At 41.5% G+C, this 23,588-nt stretch overlaps 1 protein-coding gene across 2 annotated transcripts in view; it reads left to right on the top strand.

Annotated features, from left to right (window-relative positions):
* The window catches only part of LOC130176465 (NT-3 growth factor receptor-like), a 179,900-nt gene that overhangs the window by 78,322 nt on the left and 77,990 nt on the right, over positions 1-23,588 (top strand). The window contains exons 4-7 of one of the 2 annotated variants that reach the window (XM_056387579.1): positions 88-159; positions 19,520-19,674; positions 20,837-20,979; positions 22,184-22,325. In XM_056387579.1, coding sequence (XP_056243554.1) covers positions 88-159; positions 19,520-19,674; positions 20,837-20,979; positions 22,184-22,325 — 512 coding nt within the window. Of the gene's footprint in view, positions 1-87; positions 160-9,708; positions 10,063-19,519; positions 19,675-20,836; positions 20,980-22,183; positions 22,326-23,588 lie in introns of those variants that run through there. The other variant, XM_056387580.1, reaches the window with a different exon arrangement.

Here is a 23,588-nt window from a genome sequence, read left to right as displayed (position 1 = left end):
CAGGAAGTGGAACAACTCTGATCTCCTGTCGTCATGGTGAAGTTTCTGACACCTGTCTCTGTCTTTCTCTCTCTCTCTCTCCCTCAGAAACCTGTCCAAGAACCCCATGCTGACCACGCTGTCCTGGCAGACCTTTGAACATCTGCAGCTCTTTGAACTGTAAGTTCATTCTGCTCTTTTACTCCCTGTTCACACCTACATTTACTCCAAAAGCAGGTTTTCAAACACGGGTAAAAAGCCGGCTGAAAAGAGTCGATTGACTCCTTTCACAGTGGCCAACGAGTTTGTCTTTGTGTTCAGACTGAGAGGACACGGACACACACCTGCAGGGAGCAACGTCATCATATGTGGTTACAGACACACACACACACACACAGACAGATAATTCAGACAAGATAGATAAGACAATTCAGTCTGTAATTGTGTGTTTTTGGTTGGACCACAACGGTGGGGCCAGCCTTATAATCGTGAATGTCACTGACTGACTGACTGATGATATTTCCGTCACCGGTCAGTGGAGTACTGAGCCACAGTCTACTCAGCTGCTCTGGTTTCCCGCCTGCTCAGGAACTGCAGGGAAGAGGAAAAGCGCTTCCAATACACTGAGCCTCGCCTCCATTGCAGCAAATAAACTACTTTCAATCAATGTATCGTTATTACTAAAGGAGGCAGAGGAATAACTAAACATAAGACACACAGAGAAAGAGAGCAGGAGAGAGGGAGGGAGAGAAGTCATCAGTAACGAGGCTTCGTACTAACGACTATGACCAACTCTACATATCAAACAGAGGGAGTTAGACATAAAGACCTGCCTCTAATAAAAGTCTGTGACGTTCTGGAGTTGAAGAAAATAAAGACTAAACTCCTGTGGGTCCAGACGGAGGCTGTGCTCTGTGTCAGAGACTAAATAAGACAGAGAGTCTGTCTCGGGCCCCAGTGGCTGCCAGTGCCATTTCAGCATTTAGATACTTGACCTGTCGTCCCAGGTTCAAGTCCGGCCTATGATCCTTTGCTGCCTGTCTCTCTCTCTCTCTCTCTCTCTCTATTTCTCACTATGACTGTAATAAAGGCAAAAGCCACAAAAAAACAGTAAATACAGCTGAAATCACAGTTAAGTCTTTTATCTTTACATTTTAATTTCATGTCTTTCATTTATGTTTTTGGTGGTTTTGTCAGATGACGTCAGAGTTATAAAATCAGCATTTGACCATAAGAGGTCTAGACATGTACTAGGATTAGAGTTAATCCTGTTATGTCTCGGGGCTGTGGCTCACTTCAGGGGAATGTCTAGGCGTGGGGTTTCTGGTTGAGCAGCTCATGCTGGACAGGTGACAGGTGTGTTTACTGTGTTTGTGCTCTGAAATTAGTGAATTTGTCATGTTTACATCACTCTTGATAAATACCTGAGACTACTGCAGAGTCATGTGATCCGGGGCTGAATGCTGATTGTACCTTTTCACATTGACGACAAAACTCAGATCTTAGCAGGTTTTTTAGATCAGTGTAAAGCTGATGACACTTCTCTGTTTCCAGCAGGTTCACAGTAAAAAGAAGGTGGTCCTTTCTTTTACGTTCCTCCAAACATGTTTTAAACTCTGTAAAAATCTCTGCTATGATTGAAATTTAATTTAAGATGGTTTTTCTCACTTAAAAAAGTGAGAAAAAAAAAATCCCAAACTGGGTCTGAAGCTCATCTCCTCTTACTTCCTGATAGAGAAATGTGGATCAGGCCTTGAGCCCCGCCCACCACCTGCTGTCTCCAGGTGGACAGGTGAAGGAGCAGAGAGCATCAAGATGGTTAGAGGAGGAAACATCAGAGAGACTCAGCCACATGTTTGAGCCTCAGTCAGACCCAGACTCAGATGAGGAGTCTGAGACCAGAACCAGAGACTAGCAGACGGATCAGAACGGTTAGCGCAGTTAGCATCTTTTATTTGTTTATGTTGTTTGTTAGCTTGTAACTGGCAGTGGCTGACACAGTGTTAGTGGTTGTGCTAATGCTAACTCTCTCTCTCTGTGCTGACAAGGTTTCAGGTTTATTTACACTTGTGTGTAAAGAGATCAGTATTGAGCATCATGTTTATCTCTGCTCAGTGTTGAGTCTTGTTTTTAAAATATATTTCACTACAGATTACAGATTAGTCAAAGTGAGTGGCGTATCTGAAATACATTGGGTCACTTCAAGTCTTATCGGGGGTGATCATGACCTTAAACAGGATAAGGGCATCCTCACCGGCACCTGAGCTCTGTGACCTCACACAACTCGACCTGTTCACCAATCAGCCATTAACATCGACAGAAGTACAACATGGTGTTTCCTGATGTCACCTTTATATTCCATGTGGCAGCCTGTGTCTTCTTTTTCAGTTACTATTAGAAAAAACACATCAGTGGGTTGAGTAGTACCATTGCTGACTCAGCATGTCGTTATGATAATTGCAATAATAAGTACAGTCTCCTGTTTATTGAGTATAGTCTTTATATCACAGATATAGATATGAAGGAGGAGGATTCCCTGACTCCTCAGTGAGGAAACGTCCTGTTTCTCTCCTCTTGTGATTATTGCTGTTATTGTCTCTGTCTCTGACATAAAGCTGCTGCCGTTTGAAACTGATACTATCATAAACAAACACATGGCTGCTGGTGTTTTTATCACAGTTCACCTTCACAGACAGTCCCAGAGTCTCAGTTCTCAGTAACACACCTACCGCTGTGGAGGTTGTTGTCCATCTTTCTCTCAGTAAATAAAATGGTGTCGTTTCTGTCTGGACTAAACTGGAGATACACAGATGAATATTTTCATAGCAGTTTGTTTTTATGTGCCCTGCATGATTCATGCCCTAAATTTCTGCTCCTTCACGCAGTCAGTGGCAGCAGCAGAACTCACTTGGCTGGGCTCTGTACACCCCATCATCTGGCCGGACGCCAGAGGAAAACCAGGGGCATCAGAGGCAGAGAGGAGGAGGGAGTGTGGACAGATCAGGGGCTGTGGTTGGATCACAGCTCCAGGAGATGCAGGGTTCAGATGTTTGTCAGCAGAGTGACTTTATTAGAAAGGATATCATGTCCATCATGTAACATCTAATGACTTGTCATGAGATGTGTCATATCAGATCGCGACATGCCATTTAATGTCATATTCTGTCACATGATATAAGTCATATGGAGGTTAGCTGTGGAGGTAGAGCAGGTCCACGAGTCACCTGACACTGATCCCCTCTAAACCTGGTGTGGTGTTCACTACCATCACACACACACACACACACACACACACCACACACACACACACACACACACACACACACACACACACACACACTTTGGCTCCCATTTGAAGGGGGAGGGGTACCACCTTCAAAGAGGAATTCATTTTAATATAATGAATCCAATCAGTCTAATATCAAAAGCCATGGCTCGTTGATTCAGTAGATATTTGACTTTTACTTCAGAGGAACACAACAAGACAACAGCTAAGTCTGAATAAAGACGTATCAACTACTAACTACAAATACACTGTGTATGTAATGTCTGGTAATCAGAGCAGAAGTGTTAATCAACAGCTGATGAAATAAACTGGGTAATGAGTTGGTCAACGTTGGGAGAGAATATGATTAGATTATTATACGACTACTGCTAATGATATTGATCTGTCTGCAAATGAAATTTGATGATTAAATATTTTATCTCGACATCATCTTGACAGGAGCAGAATATTAACATCTCACCTACTGATTTACAGATTTTCCTTTTTTTTTCCCCAATATCTTTATTATCACATCTCATACAGATTGCAACATGCAGTAACAATACAGCAATTTGGGATCGAAAATACCTACATTACACATACTCACACAACCACATACACTCACACCTGCACTAATATCAGATCAAATATAGACAAAAAAACAATATGTCCCTGCAATTGTTCACAGTTTGCTTTCAGCTCAGGCCTATATTTCCATCTTTTATGATATTTATGTATAGTTCCAAAGTTGAAGAAAGTCTTTCCTCGCCCATAGTAATGTACGTTAGTCTTTCGACCGACATTCTCAATGATGGCGTGTCCACACTCCTCCAACAAAGTGCAGTGGCTCTCCTGGCTTGAATAAATCCAAAAGTCCAAAAATGATGTTTGTATAAAGTCTTTCGGATATATTCCAAGCACACAGTTGGACACTTAAAGGGATTTTGGTCCAAACATCCTATAACATCCCTCCAGATGATTTGGGTGTTTCGGACAGCACAACTGGCTCCAGTAGTTTCTCTCAGCTGTTCAGCGCTCAGCAGTCTAACAGCAGGATTTTCTCTGTAGGCGTCGTTGGACAGATTATGTCTTCTGTGCTTAACTGAAAAAGTTACTTGGAGCATGTAGTGAAAGAAAGAACAAACAGCATGTGGACAAAAACAACAAAATGGAAAATAAGTGCAAAACAATCGCAGTAGGTTTATTTCCCCGGTGGTACCGATCTTCTCCCTTTGTTTCAGACTTGAGAAAAGAATCATTCTCTATAGAGTTTACTCACAAAAATAACACATCCTCCTTCCACCATGACTGTAAGCCATTTAATGAAACAACATATAAACTTAATGGTGTTAATATTGACAGAAAATAAAAAATACAAACACTAACGATAACTAAATGTGGAGTACACCATGGTTCCTTCAATTTTCACGTGTCACTATTCTTCCATTCTATCAAATATAAATCTGGGGATTGAACAAAATCACATTACAAACATTTACTGATCATTATCACACAGGCTACAGAAGAGTTGGACAGTTCATTTCATGTTATTTCAGATACACTGCTGGTTCCTATTCATGTGGCTTGTGATTTATGATTCTATATCTAAAGAGAAACAGAGAAAGAGCGGGATACGTTAGTGTGTGTGAGACAGAGAGTCGAGGGTTCAAACCTCAGGGATAATCACGGTTTCATTTTATATATACATACCAACATAGAGATGAAGTCTTATTGGAATAAAATGGAGATTATGTTTTTTTATTTGCGTCCATTGATCCTCTGGAGCTGACCATGTGACCATACATCTCTGAGACATCTTTGTTTAGAAAGCACTCTCTGTTTCCTGTATGTGGGACACTATAAATGTGGGAGGGCAGGAGATGCTCATTTGGGTCCATAAACTCTGAATGTCCTTATGACAAACTCTTTAATATGACTGATGCCAGGCCAGAGTCTGGGTCCGAGTGGACTGGATTTACAACCTATAAATTATTGAGAATGATCAAATTTTGTGTTTCTATTTCAACCAGTGGAGCTTTACAAGCTTTTGCAGCTCTGGTTTAGCAACTTGGGAAACTCATAAACCAATTGCATGTGTTGAAAATCAGATCACATGATGCTGCTCAGCCAATCACTGAAACTGGAGTAAGATACACATACAGGGGAGAGACAAGATGGAAAAAAAAGAAAAGGAGGTGCCCTACCTACATACCTTTTTATTTAATTTTCATAAAATCAAGCACTTAATTTTTGAAAAGCAAAGCTCTTATTTTCCTTGAAATGAGAAAATAAGTCATTCATTATTATTAATTCTGTCTAATTGGACCTCTTTGAATTTTGATTGAATAAGCTAATTCTTATTTACAGCTGAAAGCTTCAGAAACAAGTGGAGATTTAGTCAAGTATTTTTTTTATCAAACTACATTTTCCCAGGTGAAGAGATTCCGCTGAGCTCGGGTTCATGGTCTTAAACAGGATCGTGGGTCAGATTATGGAGTGAAGCTGTCAGGACTTCACTGTCCCTGCTCGCTGACTCTGTCAAAACCCTCTGTTGTCTCCTCAGAAAACTTTTCATCGTGAGGTTCATTAAGTGAAAGAGGAGGGAGCCATTTTATACAATTATACATTTTACTGTGGCAATTTCAGTCATTAGGATAAGGAGAATTTAATCATCATTTTACAGTATATGGACCCTCAGAGATCCAGGAAGCCCTTTGGATACTATAAACAGCTTGGCACCATTTTACATTGATATTTAATTGTGCACTGAGTCAACAGGCCACATGAGAGCTGTTGTACAGTGGCAGCATTAAACGTGTTTCTGTCATATCCTCTTTCTATTGGAGGGAGGACAAAGCTTCTCATGTTGGGTTTCTTTTCTAGTAGATTCTACATGTTGTTTTACACGAGACTGTCCTCCCGTAAGAAACGAGCCCACAGGTCGTCTGTGCAGCAGGTTACTATGACCCATAGTTAGGTTTTGTTGCTAGGCGACATCTAGTGGTCGTAGTAATGACGACAGGAGCAAAGGGAAAAGTGCGGTGACGTAGTATAAAGAGAGACAGAGTCCACGTCAGGAGGAGGTCGTGGTGGATGGATGAATATAACACAGGAGAGCCGTGTTCGATTCCCATGTGAAACCAGCAGTTTATGTTGTTTCTATTATCCATGAACGTTCGTTGTAAACAACAAAGACTGTTCGATGTTGAAGTAATACTTATTTTAACCAGAATCACCATCTTTTCCTAAACCCAACCAAGCCATGACCGTTATTAACGTAACCATGGCGACAAAGGTAGGTACACAGCTACAGTCCATGGGTGTGTTCCGATCGCCTAGTAGTTCCCCGCAAAGTGGACTGCACAGGGAATTCAGCCATGTTTAGAAAGATTCCAAACCCTAGGGAGCGAAAGGTGCTCAGTTCAAAGGGAGCTGAGAACTGAGCAGGGAAGAACTGAACAACCGCTCAGCAGTTGCAGGGTGTTCTGAATGGAGGAATTTTGTCAAGGGAAGTTCCCTTAACTGATATTCCCTGAGCAGGGAGCATTGAGCAGGGAGTACTGTTTATGTACACTGTGGATCGGAGGGCAGTCCGTGTGTTTATTTTTGTAACCATGACAACCAAGGCCGAGTACACCTGCTGGTGTAGGGGCACTATTTTAGAGAGATGAGGAGTCTGTTGAGACCAGAACCAGAGACGAGCAGACATATCATAATGGTTAGCGCAGTTAGCATCCTTTATTTGTTTATGTTGTTTGTTAGCTTGTAACTGGCAGTGGCTGACACAGTGTTAGTGCTTGTGCTAATGCTAACTCTCTCTCTCTGTACTGACAAGGTTTCAGGTTTATTTAGCCCCACCCCCTGTCCCCACAAGTTGACAGGATTGGTTCCTTAGGTTTGTGATGTATGAAACCCTGGCTGTCTGAATCTGTGTTTATGAGACTGTCATTGGTTCACTGCAGTTCAAGGTGGAAACACTCAGTCATGGTGTTGATGATTATTTCACTCATCACATGTCTGTATTATATAAAAACATCATATGGAAAAACATCCAATTGTTCATTTTAAAGACCCTCGTTGAAAAGTGGAAGATAATCGATGCTGTAAAATACACAAAGTTTTTTTCAGGCTGGGTTTATATGTGACACAGCAGCAGTTCCACAGTAGATACTGTACAAGGTTTCATTTATCATGGTGGCTGAGTGATTATTTCACTCATCATATGTCCCAGAGGTGTTTTGTTTTACCAGGAGCCTCAGAAGATTAAAATGACTAGTCTTTGAGGAGGAAAAGGTCCTCACACCAGCACACAGACCACAGCTCACTGGAATGTGTTTGACCTTGACCTTGAGTAACGAAAAATAAATGAGAAATAACGACTGTTAGTCGTTGACTGATGCTCGGTTAAGTCAGGTGACAGCTGCTTTTGTCTGCTCTGGTCTGTAATTGTCCAATTCAAATGTAACCAGTTATGGGTCTGTTTAGATGTGATTGTGTTACTTATTTTGAAATAGTAATTAGTTACAGTACTAGTTACTCAGGCTGATTTCACATAGGCTGTTGAGTGACTGCACCACAAGCATTATTCAACATTACAACACCTCAGTCTCACATTTACCATCACTCTCTTCTCTGAAGATCATTTGGTACATTTTATTGTTTCAGATTTTCCTCTGTGTGTGTGTGTGTGTGTGTGTGTGTGTGTGTGTGTGTGTGTGTGTGTGTGTGAGATAGATGGTACAAGAGGGTGTATATTAGTCTTTTGGAAGCAGGACAGCTCCTCTGAGAAGAATACATCTGTCCTCCATGGACAGAGATGGACACAGATACTTAGCCTACAAAGATGCACACACACACACACACACACACACACACACACACACACACACACACACACAAACACAAACACAAACACACAAACTCTGCTGTGAAGCTGCTGCTGTGAACACAGATAGCTCAGTATCACACCAACTCACACTGCACCAGCACTCTCTCTCCGCTGTGGTTTCAATATCAGCAAACTTCAAAGTTTTAAAGCTGCACTTCTCACAACTGAAACTAAATCAGGTCCCCAATCTGACTGTTTGAGGTTCCACAGAAATCCTCCAAATAGGTGAATTAGAATCAGTTGTAGATGAGGACTCATTTAGCACACGGATATTCTCAGAATTACATGTGGGGGGGGGGGGGGGGGGGGGGGGGGGGGTTAGATGCATCCGTGGGACTGTTGCTACAGGCATCTGGTTTCAACACAAAGAATAATTATATATTTTTTTTATTTTTTATTTCTATATTATATTCATTCTCCTCCGCTCCCTTCCTGAGCCACACCAGGTCGAGATGACCCAGCCAAGGTGTTGTTAAGCTGAGAGGTTTGGCGTCATAGGATTTATGTTTTCACAACCTCATTCATCCTTGTGCACTTAAAGTATCTGAGGAGAGCCACTTACATAACTTACTTTTAACAAATGCAAAAGAACATGCTCAGTCATGAACATCATATAGTTGTCATTTTGGAACTTAGATATGCACAACTGATTTTTTTTTCTTTATGTATTATGATTATGTTATAAGTCATAACATATTAATATCTCTCACCTGCCAACTAAGGATAAGGACTGTGTGAGTGTGACCTGATGCACATCTGCCTGCCAATCTCTAGCCATGATCTAAGAGCTCAGATTTAGTATCTCTCCAGTAATGTTGGGTTTCTACTTAGTTTTCCTGTTTCCCCAAAGGTTTTCCTATTCTTACACACTCCACCACAACACCCTTCCCCTAGATGGGGGCATTTAAAACGTACATGATATGAAATATTGAGAATAAGGTTATACAGTATAGTTTCACAGTTACCATTGATACAGAATACAATGAGCAGAGTACATATACCTGGACAACCAATGCATTTTCTCCCACAGGGGCTGGAAAATTTACTGCACCAGTGAGTCCTGACAAATATAGATGTACAATGATGCAGCAGCAGTCTGTGAACAAGCATCCAAGAAAACACACACATATACACACATACACACCCAGAGCTGCGGACACGGACAGCACAGATATGGTTATGGCCTGATGAACCAGGACATGAAGTGTGTGTGTTGTGGTGTAGCCTGGACTAACTGCTACAGGTTTGACTTAATGTTTCATCCTTCTGTAGTAAGATCAGGTGGATGAATGCAGGAATAAAGACAACACAGATAAGAGGTTTCTGTCCAGCACACCGTAGCAGTGATTTCTGTTTCTATTACATTATGAGAGTGGATGAGTGGTTGCTGTGGCAACGGGCAACTAAGCAACAGCAGTGTAGTTCTCTCATTGCTCCAGTACACTTTGATCTACATTTTAACACAGAAAGAGAAAAACAAAGGACAATGTGGCAAACAGGGAATTAATCCCTAAAACAGATGAAGTACAACTGTGAGCGGGACGTTCGTGTGAGGTGTGTGATTATCTACAGTAGTTTGAATTAACTCATGATGGTGCTGCAGCAGTCTGCTGAGACTCTGCTCTGTTCTCGGACATGAGAACAAGCAACAGGTAAAGAAAGAAAACAAAGTCATGGACAGAGAAGGTTAATGATTCAACAGGGGGGAGGAGCGAAACACACACACACACACACACACACACACACACACACACACACTGAGCTTGCGTAGGTACAATTAAAGGACTTACTATTGAAGAACAACATGTGAGCAGAGTGAGCAAAGAGTGAATCAAGAACTGACAGTTGGTCCAAAAACAGTCAGCAGGGCAGGAACAGATCAACAGAACAGAGGCTGGGACACGATGCAGGCACACAACTTCATATCCAGGTAAAAGTTGTTGTTGTCCTTGTTTTTACAAAAAGAAAAAAAATTTAAAAATCTAATTCTAGAGGATGCATCATATAATCCTATAGGATAAAATCTTATATATAATCCTATAGGTTATATACTATAATAATATATATAGGATAAAATCCTATACAATTGGGATATATCCTATGGTACTATAAGAACTAAAGGACTAATGATTAACCCTATAAAAATACATCTAATCCTTTGAAATTATCCTATAGGATTAGATAGATAGATAGATAGATAGATAGATAGATAGATAGATAGATAGATAGATAGATAGATAGATAGATAGATAGATAGATAGATAGATAGATAGATAGATAGATAGATAGATAGATAGATAGATAGGATTTGGAGATGGGTCCTTTGTTAAAGAGGGGAGAGACTAAGGTAGTTTTAATATAGAAAAGACCCCAAATTCAGGGAGCTGTTAACAATGTGACAAAATGTGAGGGCCAATAGGGAGAACCTCCTTCAAAAATTGAGTTGGGAAAATTTCCAAGGGGCAAGTAGAGGGCTTCATGCTATTTGTAATTTTTAATAAAGTTTCAAGGGTAATTTGATTGAAGGAGGAGAGCTGGCTACTAAATGGGCTAGGTGTGGATTCTGCTAATCTCCCAGAGGTTGGAGCAGGCATCCACAAGTGGTTGATTGCTGTTGTACATTGATCTGATATAATTATTACACAGTTCTGGAGATGGAGAAATGTCAGAGTTCTGGGGGGCACCAACAATGTGTTCAATAGTCTTAAACGGGATGCTGGAATTATTTGAAATCAGAGTGGAGAAATATTTATAGTCCCTCATACAGCCTTTAAGAAGTTGGAGGAAAACTTGCAATTTGGTGGATTTCCACTTGCTTTCAATTTTTGAGTTCTCTTCTAAGTTTACGAGTTTACGAGAGAGTGTTCGTTCAACCAGGGAGAGCTTTTGGAAGATGGATGAAATTTACATGTAGCCACTAAGTCTATGGCGGCCAAACAGATATCATTGAAATGATTTAGCTGATCAGCAGTTGGAAGATAAGTGGCTGGCGGAGTGGCAGAGGAGAGAAAGACCTGCCTGAATGTACGGGCAGTTGAGAGGTTAAGGATGCTTGAACGAGCGGGGGCACACAATTTCCTTGGAGGTGGGGCAGAGAGTAAATAAAAGAAAATGCTAAAATTATCACAAATACACACAGTTTCTAGATCAGAAATATTTGCGCCAAACTTTAGAACTAGGTCATGTTCCAAATGAATAACATGTTATTGAGTGAGCTTACATTTAGCATAGCTATTTTAATTGGAGTCAAGTGTGCAGTGGTAGATCTATTCAGAGGAGAGCATTCAACACTAATTAGATTATTAGCATTTACTCCATTTTGTAAAAATGTTTTATATACGATATTATCAGGCTGGGTGGGTGAGAAAAGAAATTTGGGCCTTTTGGAAATATGGACAGGAATAGGAATCACAGTAGGTACTATGATCACACCACAAGGGGGAGTTAGGGACAGCAGAGAATGCATGGATGTGTTTTATGGACAGAGAAGAGTAAGAAGAGTGGGTGCAGGTGTTGTGATTGTTAACAACTGAGAGACCAGAGGTATCCGTCTCTGTAAAACACGAGGCAGGGGATAGTCAGTTTGAGGAGGCATTTAAAACAGTATAAAATATATTGTCTCTTAGAATGCGAGCACCAAAGCCATTTGGGTTGATGCTGTCGTTTCTGAAGACGGACGCCCGGTTCCAAAACAGGTTAAAGTTGTCAATAAAAACCGCACTGTAAACTTAGCAAATGGATTGGAGCCAGGTGTGGACTGAGGGTCCTGCTAAAACGGCCGATGCCCCTCTTGAAAGGAGCGATGGGACCGGAGATGAAATCCTGTTTGCCAGAGTCTTTAAGAAAATCTAAGTGCTTGATAAAATCGTGCTTCAAGATTTCCGATCTCTGGCTGGGTATGTCATTACATCCAGCATGAATGATTACATTCCGGACATAAGGGTGTTTGGCTAACAAGCTGGGAGTCAGCTCCAGAATGTCAGCAACCGTTGCGCCTGGAAAGCAGTGGGTCTCTGTGGATCTGCTTTTGATGTTTCTCGCAGTTGAGTCTCCAATAACAAGCTTGGTGGGAAGACTGGGGGGTTGCTGGTGGAGTCCCGGGCTGCTGTGAGAAGTGGATGGGAGATGATAGTCCACGGTGCGGATTGGATCTCCATGGCGCCGGGGTGAAGTGCGGCTTTGAACGGCAAGTTTTGAGAGCAGAATGGCCAGGCTTGTCTAGAATGCTGAAGCAGTGGACTGGTGCTTACGCAGAGACAAAGATGACAGCGTAGGAGGACAAGGGTCAGTGGGCAGTGAAGGGAAATCCTGGATATCAAGGATATTGAACCTATATTCCAGCAGTATGCTACAGGGTGGGGAAGTATAGGAATGGCAAATTGCCCTTATTGCGGGCACCGATCACGGTGCAGGGCTTGGGATGTAAAGGAGTGTAGCTAATAGGGGCTTTAGGTTTTGCCCCAAGCTGGAACCAGTGGTGATCGTCATTGGAGGCCGGAGCAACAAGAGCAGCGGGAGCGGTGGCTGGAGAAATGACAGCAGGTGGAGGGGAGGCCATTGCCGGAGGCATAGCAGTGACAGTGGCATGGGGTATGTGACAACTAGCTGAGCACTAGTAGAGGTGGTTTGAGTTTCGCCGCTGTCCATGTGTTTCTCAGCTTCCTGGAATCTTGGAGATCCTTTGCTCCAGCTCAACAATCTTCTTGCTCAGGCAGGATTTGATAAAACTCTCGCAGCAGCAGCTCTGATGTTCATGACAAACGTTCACATTAAAGGTCAGATAGTGATGACTGTATTTGCCACACACCCTTTAGCCTGTAGCATCTCTTTGTGAATGAGCTATCATGTCATCAAGAATGTATTCAGCCTCAAAAAGACCTGCACTTCAGTGTGTCTGCAGCTGAGAGAACATATGAATGTTAGAATGAAGGGCCTCGGACACTATTCACACTACAGTCTGGGGTGTGTGTACGCAGACACGTGCACACTAGAAAACATGACGGCAACCTCCTAACATCAAAGCGTTAAAGTTTGAGGACCCAAACAAAGATCTCAGACCGGGAGACAGTGTCAAAACTCAGACAAAGGTGATTTACTGTAAAGATGTTTTCAATCCTGAGTGGTGCAGCGGATTGTAAATGGTTGATGGACCATGGATGAGTCCTGCTACACAGTGACAAGAACCACCGTCATCAGCTGCAGTTCAAGACGGTGGAGTTACAGTCCATCCACAGGACGAGAGACCTGCCTGCAGACAGGCAACAGGAGGTGGTAAGAGCCGGAGCAGAGACTGCAACTTTCAAAGTAAACCACTTATATCAGTTTATAAATAAATAACAGCGCTGTCCACTGTGGGTGAAGAGTAGCAGCGAGCAGACAAACATTTGCAAAAGGCGTCAAAGCAGCGCAAAGATACAAAACACAACTTCCTGTCAGGACTTTCACAATAAAATCAGAGTGGAAGCAGAATGCAGATCATGGACTGTGATTCTACCTAAAAAGATTGCGATATGATCTTTTTGCCAGATTGCCCCTAATCTCCAGCATTTTTTGACTGTTTTTCATTGTAGTGTAACTGTTCTCTACTTCTGCTGCTAAATGAAGCTTATTGTTGTTTTATGTTTTAGTTTATATCAACTGGCTGTTTGTGGATCTCAAACAATATGGAAAGTTTGAGACCATTGGTTTCCTTTCAGAAATAATGTAGAGCTCCAGTGTGAAACACTGATGATTTAAAGACCTATAGAAGATATTTAGCTGACTGGTTACATAACCTATCACCTTTCATCTACTGTTTTGACACTACTTATTTGATAAAAAATGGCATTAAAACATACTGAGCTGAAGCACCATGCATTAGCTGAGAAGTTAAACTAAACCTAAGTTAATGATTTTTTCTACTCTCCTCTGTCACATCTAAGTTCTTCCTGTCTGTCCATCCTCACACTTTAACTAAAGTGAGATGTTATCTGTGCTGTATTAATGAGAGAGAGGTTATCTCCTCTACAAAGTGGAACAACTAATTTACATCGCACTCCCCCGGCCAGGTAGATGAGGGAGTTAATTAAGTTGGTGCCAGAGGAGCAAAGATTGCATTTGCTGCATGTCGTCAGATAAACTTGGATCAACCTGAGGGGCAACAACACAATTTGAAGGCCTTAAAGAATCTGCTAATGAAAGGACTTTAATTAAATTGGCACAAGGGTGCCACACAAAGACAAGTGTACTGTGGGATGAATCACTGGTCCACAATGTTGAGAGCAATACATTAGTTATATTAATATGTTGGTGGGGATCTGAGTAGTCATCTTTAATTACCCTGCAACCGTTTCCCACTTCAATACAATGAATTATTTTCTGCATAATTTGTAATCACTCAATTAAACTATGCTTGTTCACAGAGGGAAAAAACAACAAAAAACAACTTAAACAGACATGATTTAAAGGTTCTGTAAACGATCGTCATTGCTACTACATGTTGCACTACAGCACCAGCATCTCACACCAAAAATAATGCTTCATCGGTCACTACTCCAGCCTCCGTTCAGCCACACCACCCCCTTCCCTTCATGTTCTCAGCCCGGTGAAAGCCTCCACTAAACACGCAACAAGAAGCTCAACTGAATAAAGTTACACTGTGAACATGAGACACAAGAACAATCTAACCACAACCATTAGCCAATGCTAGCATAGCTGTGATATGCTCCACAGCAATGCTGACAGTTAGCTAACTCACTGTTACTGATATTATGAATGTGTTCCATAAATGTTGCTATCGCTAGCAGGCTAATGTTATCATGTCTACTGTAGCCATGACTAATGAAAACAGACATATAACATTATGAATCATTAAGTTACTGATACATGGAGGAGGAAAAAAAACAGTTCTGAGTCCAGCTGGACCCTGTAGCAGCTCGTAGGGTTCTCCTGTCAGTAAAACCAGACCAGTATCTGCTCCACAGTCAGACTGGGAGAGAAATTCAGTCATGGACTGATCCACTGGGACCGGCTGCGAGAATGACACTGATAGAGATGGTGAAGACACTGACGGAACCGTCACAGGAATTTGAGCCTGTAGTCCTCAGTCCAGTCCAGCTGTGCTCTGGTGTCATTTCTTTCTTTGTCTGAGGCCTGTTTAGATGAAAACATTTCTTCTTCAGTGGAGAAAATTCTGGAAGTTCACATTCACCTGAACGCTGTGTGTCACACTCAGTGTCACACTCAGTGTCACACTGAGTCATCTAACCTGTGGACGGTCCTTGTGTGTTTATAAACGTGAGGAGGACCAATAGTTTAACAGGAGGGACTCACATGCACTAACATGCACAATGTTGGGGGGGGGGGACTGTGACTTCATTCTCTGCTCAGGACGCCATTACTACACTGCATCTTTACATCGAAAATAGTTGTTTTCGGCTGTATTAATGTTTAAAATCTCATTTACCTTTAATATCAAACAGAACTACACCAAAGCAGTTAACTTCTGTTTATTACTTGTTCTGGTTTTGTGAATCACATTTGCTGGTATATGTATGTTCATCAATACATCAGGCTTAATGGCTCCTAATGGATGAAAACAATCCTAAAACACTCCGCCACTCTTCTTATTTTCACGTGACACTGAGCTGATAAAAACCTTCACATCATCCACTTCTTGTGAGGTAAACATCATCATCATCAGTTTATTTGTCTCTGCACAGCTGGTCCAGTGTCAGGAGACCATAGATCAATGCTGACTGTGTTTTTCAGCTGTTTCATGTTCTTGTTGTTTGTTTGTGACTGACTGGGCTCAGTGCAGACAAACACTGGCTCTGCTGCAGTATCACAAAAACATGACAATCAGGTCATTCACATTTATCCACATAGATTTTGTCTGTGGTCACCAAGAATCCCCCTCAGACTGGCCCAGTCCCTTTATCTGGTAGTGACTCATGCTCCCACTGAGGCCTCAGTAATACTGTGTCACACTGAGCTGTTTTCATTTATACTCTGCTTGGCGTACGCGTTACATTCAATTCAATTTTATTTGTATTGCACCAAATCATAATATACACTATCCATGTGCAATAGATAGTTGACATGTGCAGCAAGAGTCAAATCAAAATGGCAACATCCACATAAGCAGAAGAAGACATCCTTTTGTCTGCTGTGCTGTGGCTAGCTCATGTGCACATAGCACCCTTGGTACCCACATGGACATATTATATTGGACATGCATATGCACTGTCACTAATTTACATAACACAGATGCAGAAAGTATAAGAGTGGCTCTTAGGGCTCATGGCTGTCTGCTGAAGTGTGAAGAGTGTGTGCGTGTGTGTGTGTGTAGTCCTGGATGGAGTTTGTTCAGGTGCTATCAGAGCCGAGGACATATCTGGAAATTAATCACAAATTTTATCTTACTCTTCTTTGCAAAACATATTTTCTACGAAAAGTTAAATGGCGAAAACAATTTTCCATTCATATTGGAAATTAAAGTTAAGCGGAGGAGACCTTTTGTTTATTATTTGTTTCTGTATCAGTCTGTTTTTTATTCGGGGTAATTCAGACTGTGTTTCAGTCCTGAGGCTTTTTTCTTCAGAGGAATCCAGTTTGTTCCATTTATCAAACCTGTGACTGTAATAATGTACCTATTGATCTCTAGGTTGGGTATAAGCAGTGGACTGTGTGCGTGTGTGTGTGTGTGTGTGTGTGTGTGTGTGTGTGTGCGTGTGTGTGCAATCAGCTTGGGGTTCAGATCAACGAATGTTCATTACTCTTGCCCCTTCCCCTTAGCAAACACACAAACACACTCTAGATAGCGAGCATTTATCACAGCAAACCTGCAGGGTGGTAGAGAACTACTTCATCTCTTTTCTCTGTGTGTGTGTGTGTGTGTGTGTGTGTGTGTGTGTGTGCGTGTGTGTGTGTGTGTGTGTGAGTGCATGCATGCTCAGACAGGTGACAAATTAAAGGAAAAACCTGGCTCGAGGCTCACTAATACACTTTATGTTAGGTTTTACTTTCATTTCATTCACCACAACAGTATATACAGACTGTGAAGAGGGTTCTAGGGGTCCTTTGCAAGACTCTGGTGGTTATTCAGGGGGTTCTCAAGATGGTGTTTTAGTGGTCGGTGGGAAGGTTCTAGACAATCTAGGGGTTTTTAAAAAGTTTAAGTGGTCATTAAAGAGGTTCTACAGGTGGCTTTAGGAGGTTTCATAGTCATTGAGAAGGTACTAGTGGTCCTTCAGGGGGTTGTGGAGGTCCTCCACCATGTCCTGGTCCAGGTCCCAAGTATTAGTGGTCGATGACAAGGCTGACAAGGTCCTTTAAAAGATTCTGTGGATGTTAGGAGGTTGTTGTGGCCTTTGAGGAGGTTCTACAGGTCTTCTAGGAATTTTTTTTCGAGGGGTCTTTTGGAGGTTTTAGTGGTCCTTTAAGAGTTTCTAATAGTCCTTTGGGGGTTTCTAGTGGGCCTTGAGGAGGTTCTGGTGGTCAATGACAAGGTTCTACAGGTCCTTTAGGGACATTTAGGGATCACTGAGGTCATTGAGAAGGTTCTAGTAGTCATTTAAGATGTTTTAAGGCTAATCAGTTTTTGAAAATGAACAATCAATGAGAAGGTTGTAGAGGTCCTTTAGAAGGTTCGGGGAGTCTTTTAGTGGTCCCCTTTCAGAGGGTTTCCTGTGGGTCTTGAGGAGGTTGTAGGTGTCTTTTGGAAGTTGCAGTGGCTCTTTGAGGTCTTACTGATCCTTAGTGGTTTCTAGTGGTCCTTTATGAGGTCTTAGTGGGGCTTCAGGGAGTTTCCAGTGACCCTTCTAGGGCTCCTCTGGCGGATTTTGTGGTGATGTGTTAGAGCATCAGCATTCACAGAATGAATGCTGAATGTCCTTCACCTACAGTGGTCCACACTAACCTGTCCTTCTCCTCAACCCTACACTGTCCACACGCTGTCATTTATCACTCTTCCCTCTCAACATCAACTCAAGTATAACTACTTGTTTCACTGTAGTAAAACATTCCTGCTCTCTGTCCTTCACGCCTCCATGAATCTCACAGTTTAGAGCTGTGTCACAAACAGTGAAATCACAGAGCTGCAGTGGAGAAAGCTGTCCAAACATGAGCTATATGACAACACAGGGCAGAGACAATGGTAGAGGAGTACAGTGGTAAAATTGAGCTGTGAGTGAAAGTGGAAAGAGTTAGATGTGTTTCGAAATGTAGGTGACTGTGACACAATAATGTCCTTTCTCTTTTACTTGAGAGTGGAGGGCGAAATAGAAAAGATGAAAATGTAGTGTAGTTTTAAAAATTCAAAAATGCAGATCAGAGCCCTTGTTGTTGTTGTTTTTCAGTGGGTAACTCATTATAAATAAATTACTATTAAACCAAAATGAAGAAATAGCTTAATCTCATAATAATATTTACTAACAGGCCATGTACATTTAAAGCTCCATATTTCCCTCTTCTGCTGTGTTTTATTTGAAGTGTTGATCCATAAGAAGATATATTTGTGGTTTTAAGAACCAAACACCATCTCAGTGTAGTTTCACATTTCCTCTCTCAGGCTTCTCTAGGGCTCTAGAGACAACAGGTCAGTGAGCCAATCAGAAGAGAGGAGGCTTTGAGCCTCTCTTTCCTGATTTTTGCAATATAAAAATAGGGCAGATTTCAAGTAAACACTCAGACAAACCAAATTCTGCAAGGTTGGAAGGTGGGCGGAGACATGGCTGAGAGCGGTGACTGCTTTGTTGTGACATCACAAAGTTCCAGAAGTCCTGTTTCTGAACACAGGCTGTGTGCATTTCTCTGTGGACTGAGGTTTTGATACATTCACAGTATTAATATAGAACCTAGACCTGCTTTATAATCAAACAACATATGGACATCTACCTTTATACTATATGGTAGACAGTGACCATCCACTTGTATCAGTCCTATAACCCTGTGGTTTCACAGTGACAGTGGTAGTTCAGCATCTTGCACATGTAGAGATAATGCCTGTGACTATCAGACACTTGTGTTAACAAAATGCCCACAATGACGTGAGCTGCCAGCTGACTGAAGAGAGAGTTTCATCAATATTCATCACACCAGAATGAATAAAACACACTTTAACAGAAAGATGCCCCCTCGGGTTACACTCTTACATAATCACCGATCTGTGAGCTGCCATGGATTCCAGGATTTGTGTGTGTGTGTGTGTGTGTGTGTGTGTGTGTGTGTGTGTGTTGTTTGAGGTTCAGACCTGGTTTTAGTGTTAAAATGAGGTTGACATCAGCTGATGATCCAGCTGCTGGAGATGTACCCCACTATCTGACCTGATATGTTGATGATAAACATGCTTTGTTCCTGTGGCGACCAGGAGTTAGAAAGTGACTTTGCTTTTTCCTTTTTCTCTCCAGTCATTTAGAGGAGGTGGTGTTTACCTGTGGCTGTGAGATCCGCTGGCTGCAGCTATGGCAACAGAGAGGAGAGGCGGGTCTAAGCAGCCAACAGTTATACTGTGCTGATGGCTACAGGAAGATCCTGCTGAATGATATGAACATCAGTAATTGTGGTAAGTCCTGGGTGAAAATAAGCACACACACACACACACACACACACACACATATATATATATATTCACCTGATATGCACAGTTTGAACTCTGACCTCTGATACAGATTATTGTTTTCTATCAATCCTATCGTATTCATCTGTAATCACACTTTCTGACCCGAGTTCTCAGCTCTGACCCCATTGGTTCCTACTGAAGGAATAAATCTTTAAAAACCTCACAGATTTCTAGATTGAGTTTTAAAAATACTCATTCATTTACTAAATCAGCTGCTGACTGTGGATTTCATCAGATGTTACTCAAACAGGAGAACATAGTGCATTTGTTGGGGACTATTTTCTACAGCAGAGTAATTACACAATTGTATATGTGGGATTGAGTAAAAAATAAGCTACACTTTGTGCGTTCATGGTGATGAAGGAATGTGTTTTTAATAATATTTGAACAGGATGGAGGTCATCAGATATATTCAGTTTTGATACACACACAGGACTTTAACGGTATTTAAATCATATGGGGACACTCATCCTTTAAAAGCTAAACTGATAAGACATGGTCAGGTAAAAATCACATTCAGTCATGTCAGCTGTAGACCACACCGACTTGACCGAATGTGATTTTTAATGAAACAATTCTTGATTGTTAAATCAGAATGTGAAGTCTTCCTTTGACTCCCTCTGATTCAAATTTAAATTAACATTATTGGCATCAATAACAACAGTTGCCAAATCTTAAACATGTTGCTAATTAAGTTTTAAAAATGAAGAATCAATAGTGTATTAGGTGCACCAGTACAGTCCAGTACATGTACGATGGATTGAGGAAGTTTAATATCCTTTAATTTTAGAACGTAACAAGGCCAGGTCCAGGAATAAATTATTTTCCGAGTTTGCTGTGGTAGAACTGGACTGAACTGATATTTTTTCTATCTTTCATTCAATTTGTGAATCCAGTTTTTTATTTCTCTTTTCAAACTTCATTTTCCAATTGATTTTTAAATTCCATTATTAGTTTATGAGTTGATTAAGGTATTTTAAATGATTTACTTGACTGTTTTATGTTGTTTTTGCTTTCTGTGGAAACACTGCTGCTGTTTGCAAGTTCAAAACTGTTTCATCTCATGGTACAATTACATTTCCTCTTTGTGTCCTCTCTGTCTCAGACTTGCCTGAAATCAGTGTCAGCCACAGCAACCTCACAGTGATAGAGGGAGATCAAGTGATGGCGATCTGCAACGGCTCTGGATCCCCCTTACCTGAGGTGGACTGGCCCGTCAACGGCTTACGCTCCATCAACACACAAGGGGTAGGCAGGACACACACACACACACACACACAACACACACACACACACACACACACACACACACACACACACACACATACACAGTATATCAAGGAAAAGACAACAGCTCAACTTGGGAGTGTTGATGTTGCTTGCCTCATAAATAGTCAGAGTGTGTGTGAGTGTGTGTTCCCTATCTCTTGTGTGTTGGTGTCAGTCACTGACATGATTTCAGCAGAAGCAAACCACTGACCTGCAGCTTCAGTTTTCCTCACAGTGAAAGTGTTGAAGTCTTGTTTTATTAATTAGCTGTAGTTAGTGATACAAGATCATGGAAGTCAACATGTGCAGTAAATGGATCGTGTGATTACAAACTTGGCTGATATTCATAAAGCATTAACACTTGGGTTATGTTCATGAATTTCTCCCAAGCAGTCAGAATCCTGGTTGTAACTGGAGATAGTGGGAATTTATTCAACAGGATCAACAAACTGTTCACTGGGAGTTACATCTACATCAAATCCACAATTAACATTAAAAGTCAAAACACACTCCAGCTGAACAGCACATGTTAAAACAGCTGCTCGTGTTATTTTCTCTGTGCCACCACCACACACCTTCCGCTTTTGTGTCTACATGGATGAGAGGCCACTTGTTACAAAGAGCTATATGACCCACAGCCACATTATCACAATAACTGGTGAGCTGTACCTGTTTCATCCAAGTTTAAGTGACGATTGTTTTACATGTTAACATTGCAAAAGAAGGCTAACAGCAGGCTAACTATGTGTAAATAACGTCAGGTTTGACATTGTGTAAAACAATGCTAAAAGACATTGTTACCTTTGCTAAATAACTATGCTAGCTAGTTAGCTAGCACATAAAAAAGATGCAACACTGCAAAAGTAGCTCATCGCAGTGATTTAAATGATGTGAGGCTAACAGCAGGATAAAAGTGGGATCACAGCAGGCTAACCATGTGTAAATAACATCACGTTTCAAGTTGTGTAAATACAACAGAATGCTAACAGACATAATTAACTTTGCTAACTATGCTAGCTAGTTAGCTAGCTAACATGTACATCACCTCCTTTGCCTGCTCCCACGCTACACTGCCTTACATGTTCATTATTTGCTCATGCCCATTATTATATGATATTATTATCATATAATACATATGTTCTAGTATTATTTCCTTTACTATTGTTTCCTGCTCTCCCTCCAGGCAAAACTCTACGGCAACACCATTCATTCCATCAACATCACTCTGGTCAATGTGAGTAGAGACGACAACAACTTCCTGCTAACCTGCACCGCTACCAACATAGTGGGCATGACCAATGCTTCCGTCCAGCTCACTGTTCACTGTAAGTACAGTCACACACATACAGTAAACTCATTCACACACACACACACACACACACACACACACACACACACACACACACACACACACACCATGTTCTTCTATTGGCTGGCTGTTTCATTTTCCATTTAATGGTAACTCAAAAAAATACTTACTGGTGTTTTCACAGGTCCATCCATCATCATTACATCCCCTACACATCTGTAGTGTGTGTGTGTGTGTGTGTGTGTGTGTGTGTGTGTGTATGTGTGTGTGTGTGTGTGTGTGTGTGTGTGTGTGTGTGTGTGTGTATGTGTGTGTGTGTATGTGTGTGTGTGTGTTGTGTGTGTGTGTGTATGTGTGTGTGTATGTGTGTGTGTGTGTGTGTTTGTATGTGTGCGTGTGTGTGTATGTGTGTGTATGTGTGTGTGTGTATGTGTGTGTGTGTGTATGTGTGTGTGTGTGTGTGTGTGTGTGTGTGTGTTGTGTGTGTGTGTGTGTGTGTGTATGTGTGTGTGTGTGTGTATGTGTGTGTGTTGTGTGTGTGTGTGTGTGTGTGTTGTGTGTGTGTGTGTGTGCGTGTGTGGGTGGTGGAGGTGGTGGGGTGGGGAGGATACATACGCTGGTGTGATTATTTACTAAAACACCCACATGTATGTTACAGCTCAGCTATGCAGATGTGGTCAGGTGGGTTCAGGTCAGATTTTTCCAAGAAAATATTACAGGTTCAGGTGTGTTGGGTCAAAAAGTGACAAAGCTACATTAGTTGCAAGCTAAGTTATCAATAACTTACAGAAATAACGTACTACTTCGCCTTCTCTTCCTCTCTCTCCGCTTATTCTTTAGTCATCAATAATCTGCATTACTGAACTATAATGGTACATGTAAGTGTGGTCATTATGTGCTTGTTATATATCAGATGTGCTGACTCAGACCTTTATGCAGCTGTGAATGCTTCTCTGCATCATTAGTCACAGTCAATCACTGTGGCAGATGTGCTTCATGTAAATACACGTGTTCCACGGCTGCCTAAAGTGGTTGTTCCTGAGTCATGTTTAAGTGGGTAAGTTGGCAATTAGCACACTGAGACAATATTGATTAAACATTTGTATTTCAATGTTGAAAACATGACACAAATATAATGATGAAACAAATATAAAAGCAACCTTTCTGACTGTAATTCAATGTTGAAATATTGTTAAATCCACAGCCAGAGAACATGGTCACTGTGTTTAGCTTCATTAAATCGCCTGAAAACACCTCCAGGCTGTGGTGTAACCACACA

The sequence above is a fragment of the Seriola aureovittata genome, chromosome 10, assembly GCF_021018895.1.
Source record: "Seriola aureovittata isolate HTS-2021-v1 ecotype China chromosome 10, ASM2101889v1, whole genome shotgun sequence".
In the NCBI taxonomy this organism is placed as follows: Eukaryota; Metazoa; Chordata; class Actinopteri; order Carangiformes; family Carangidae; genus Seriola; species Seriola aureovittata.
Note: the sequence above shows the minus strand (reverse complement) of the source record. Positions and strands in the feature narration are given on the sequence as shown.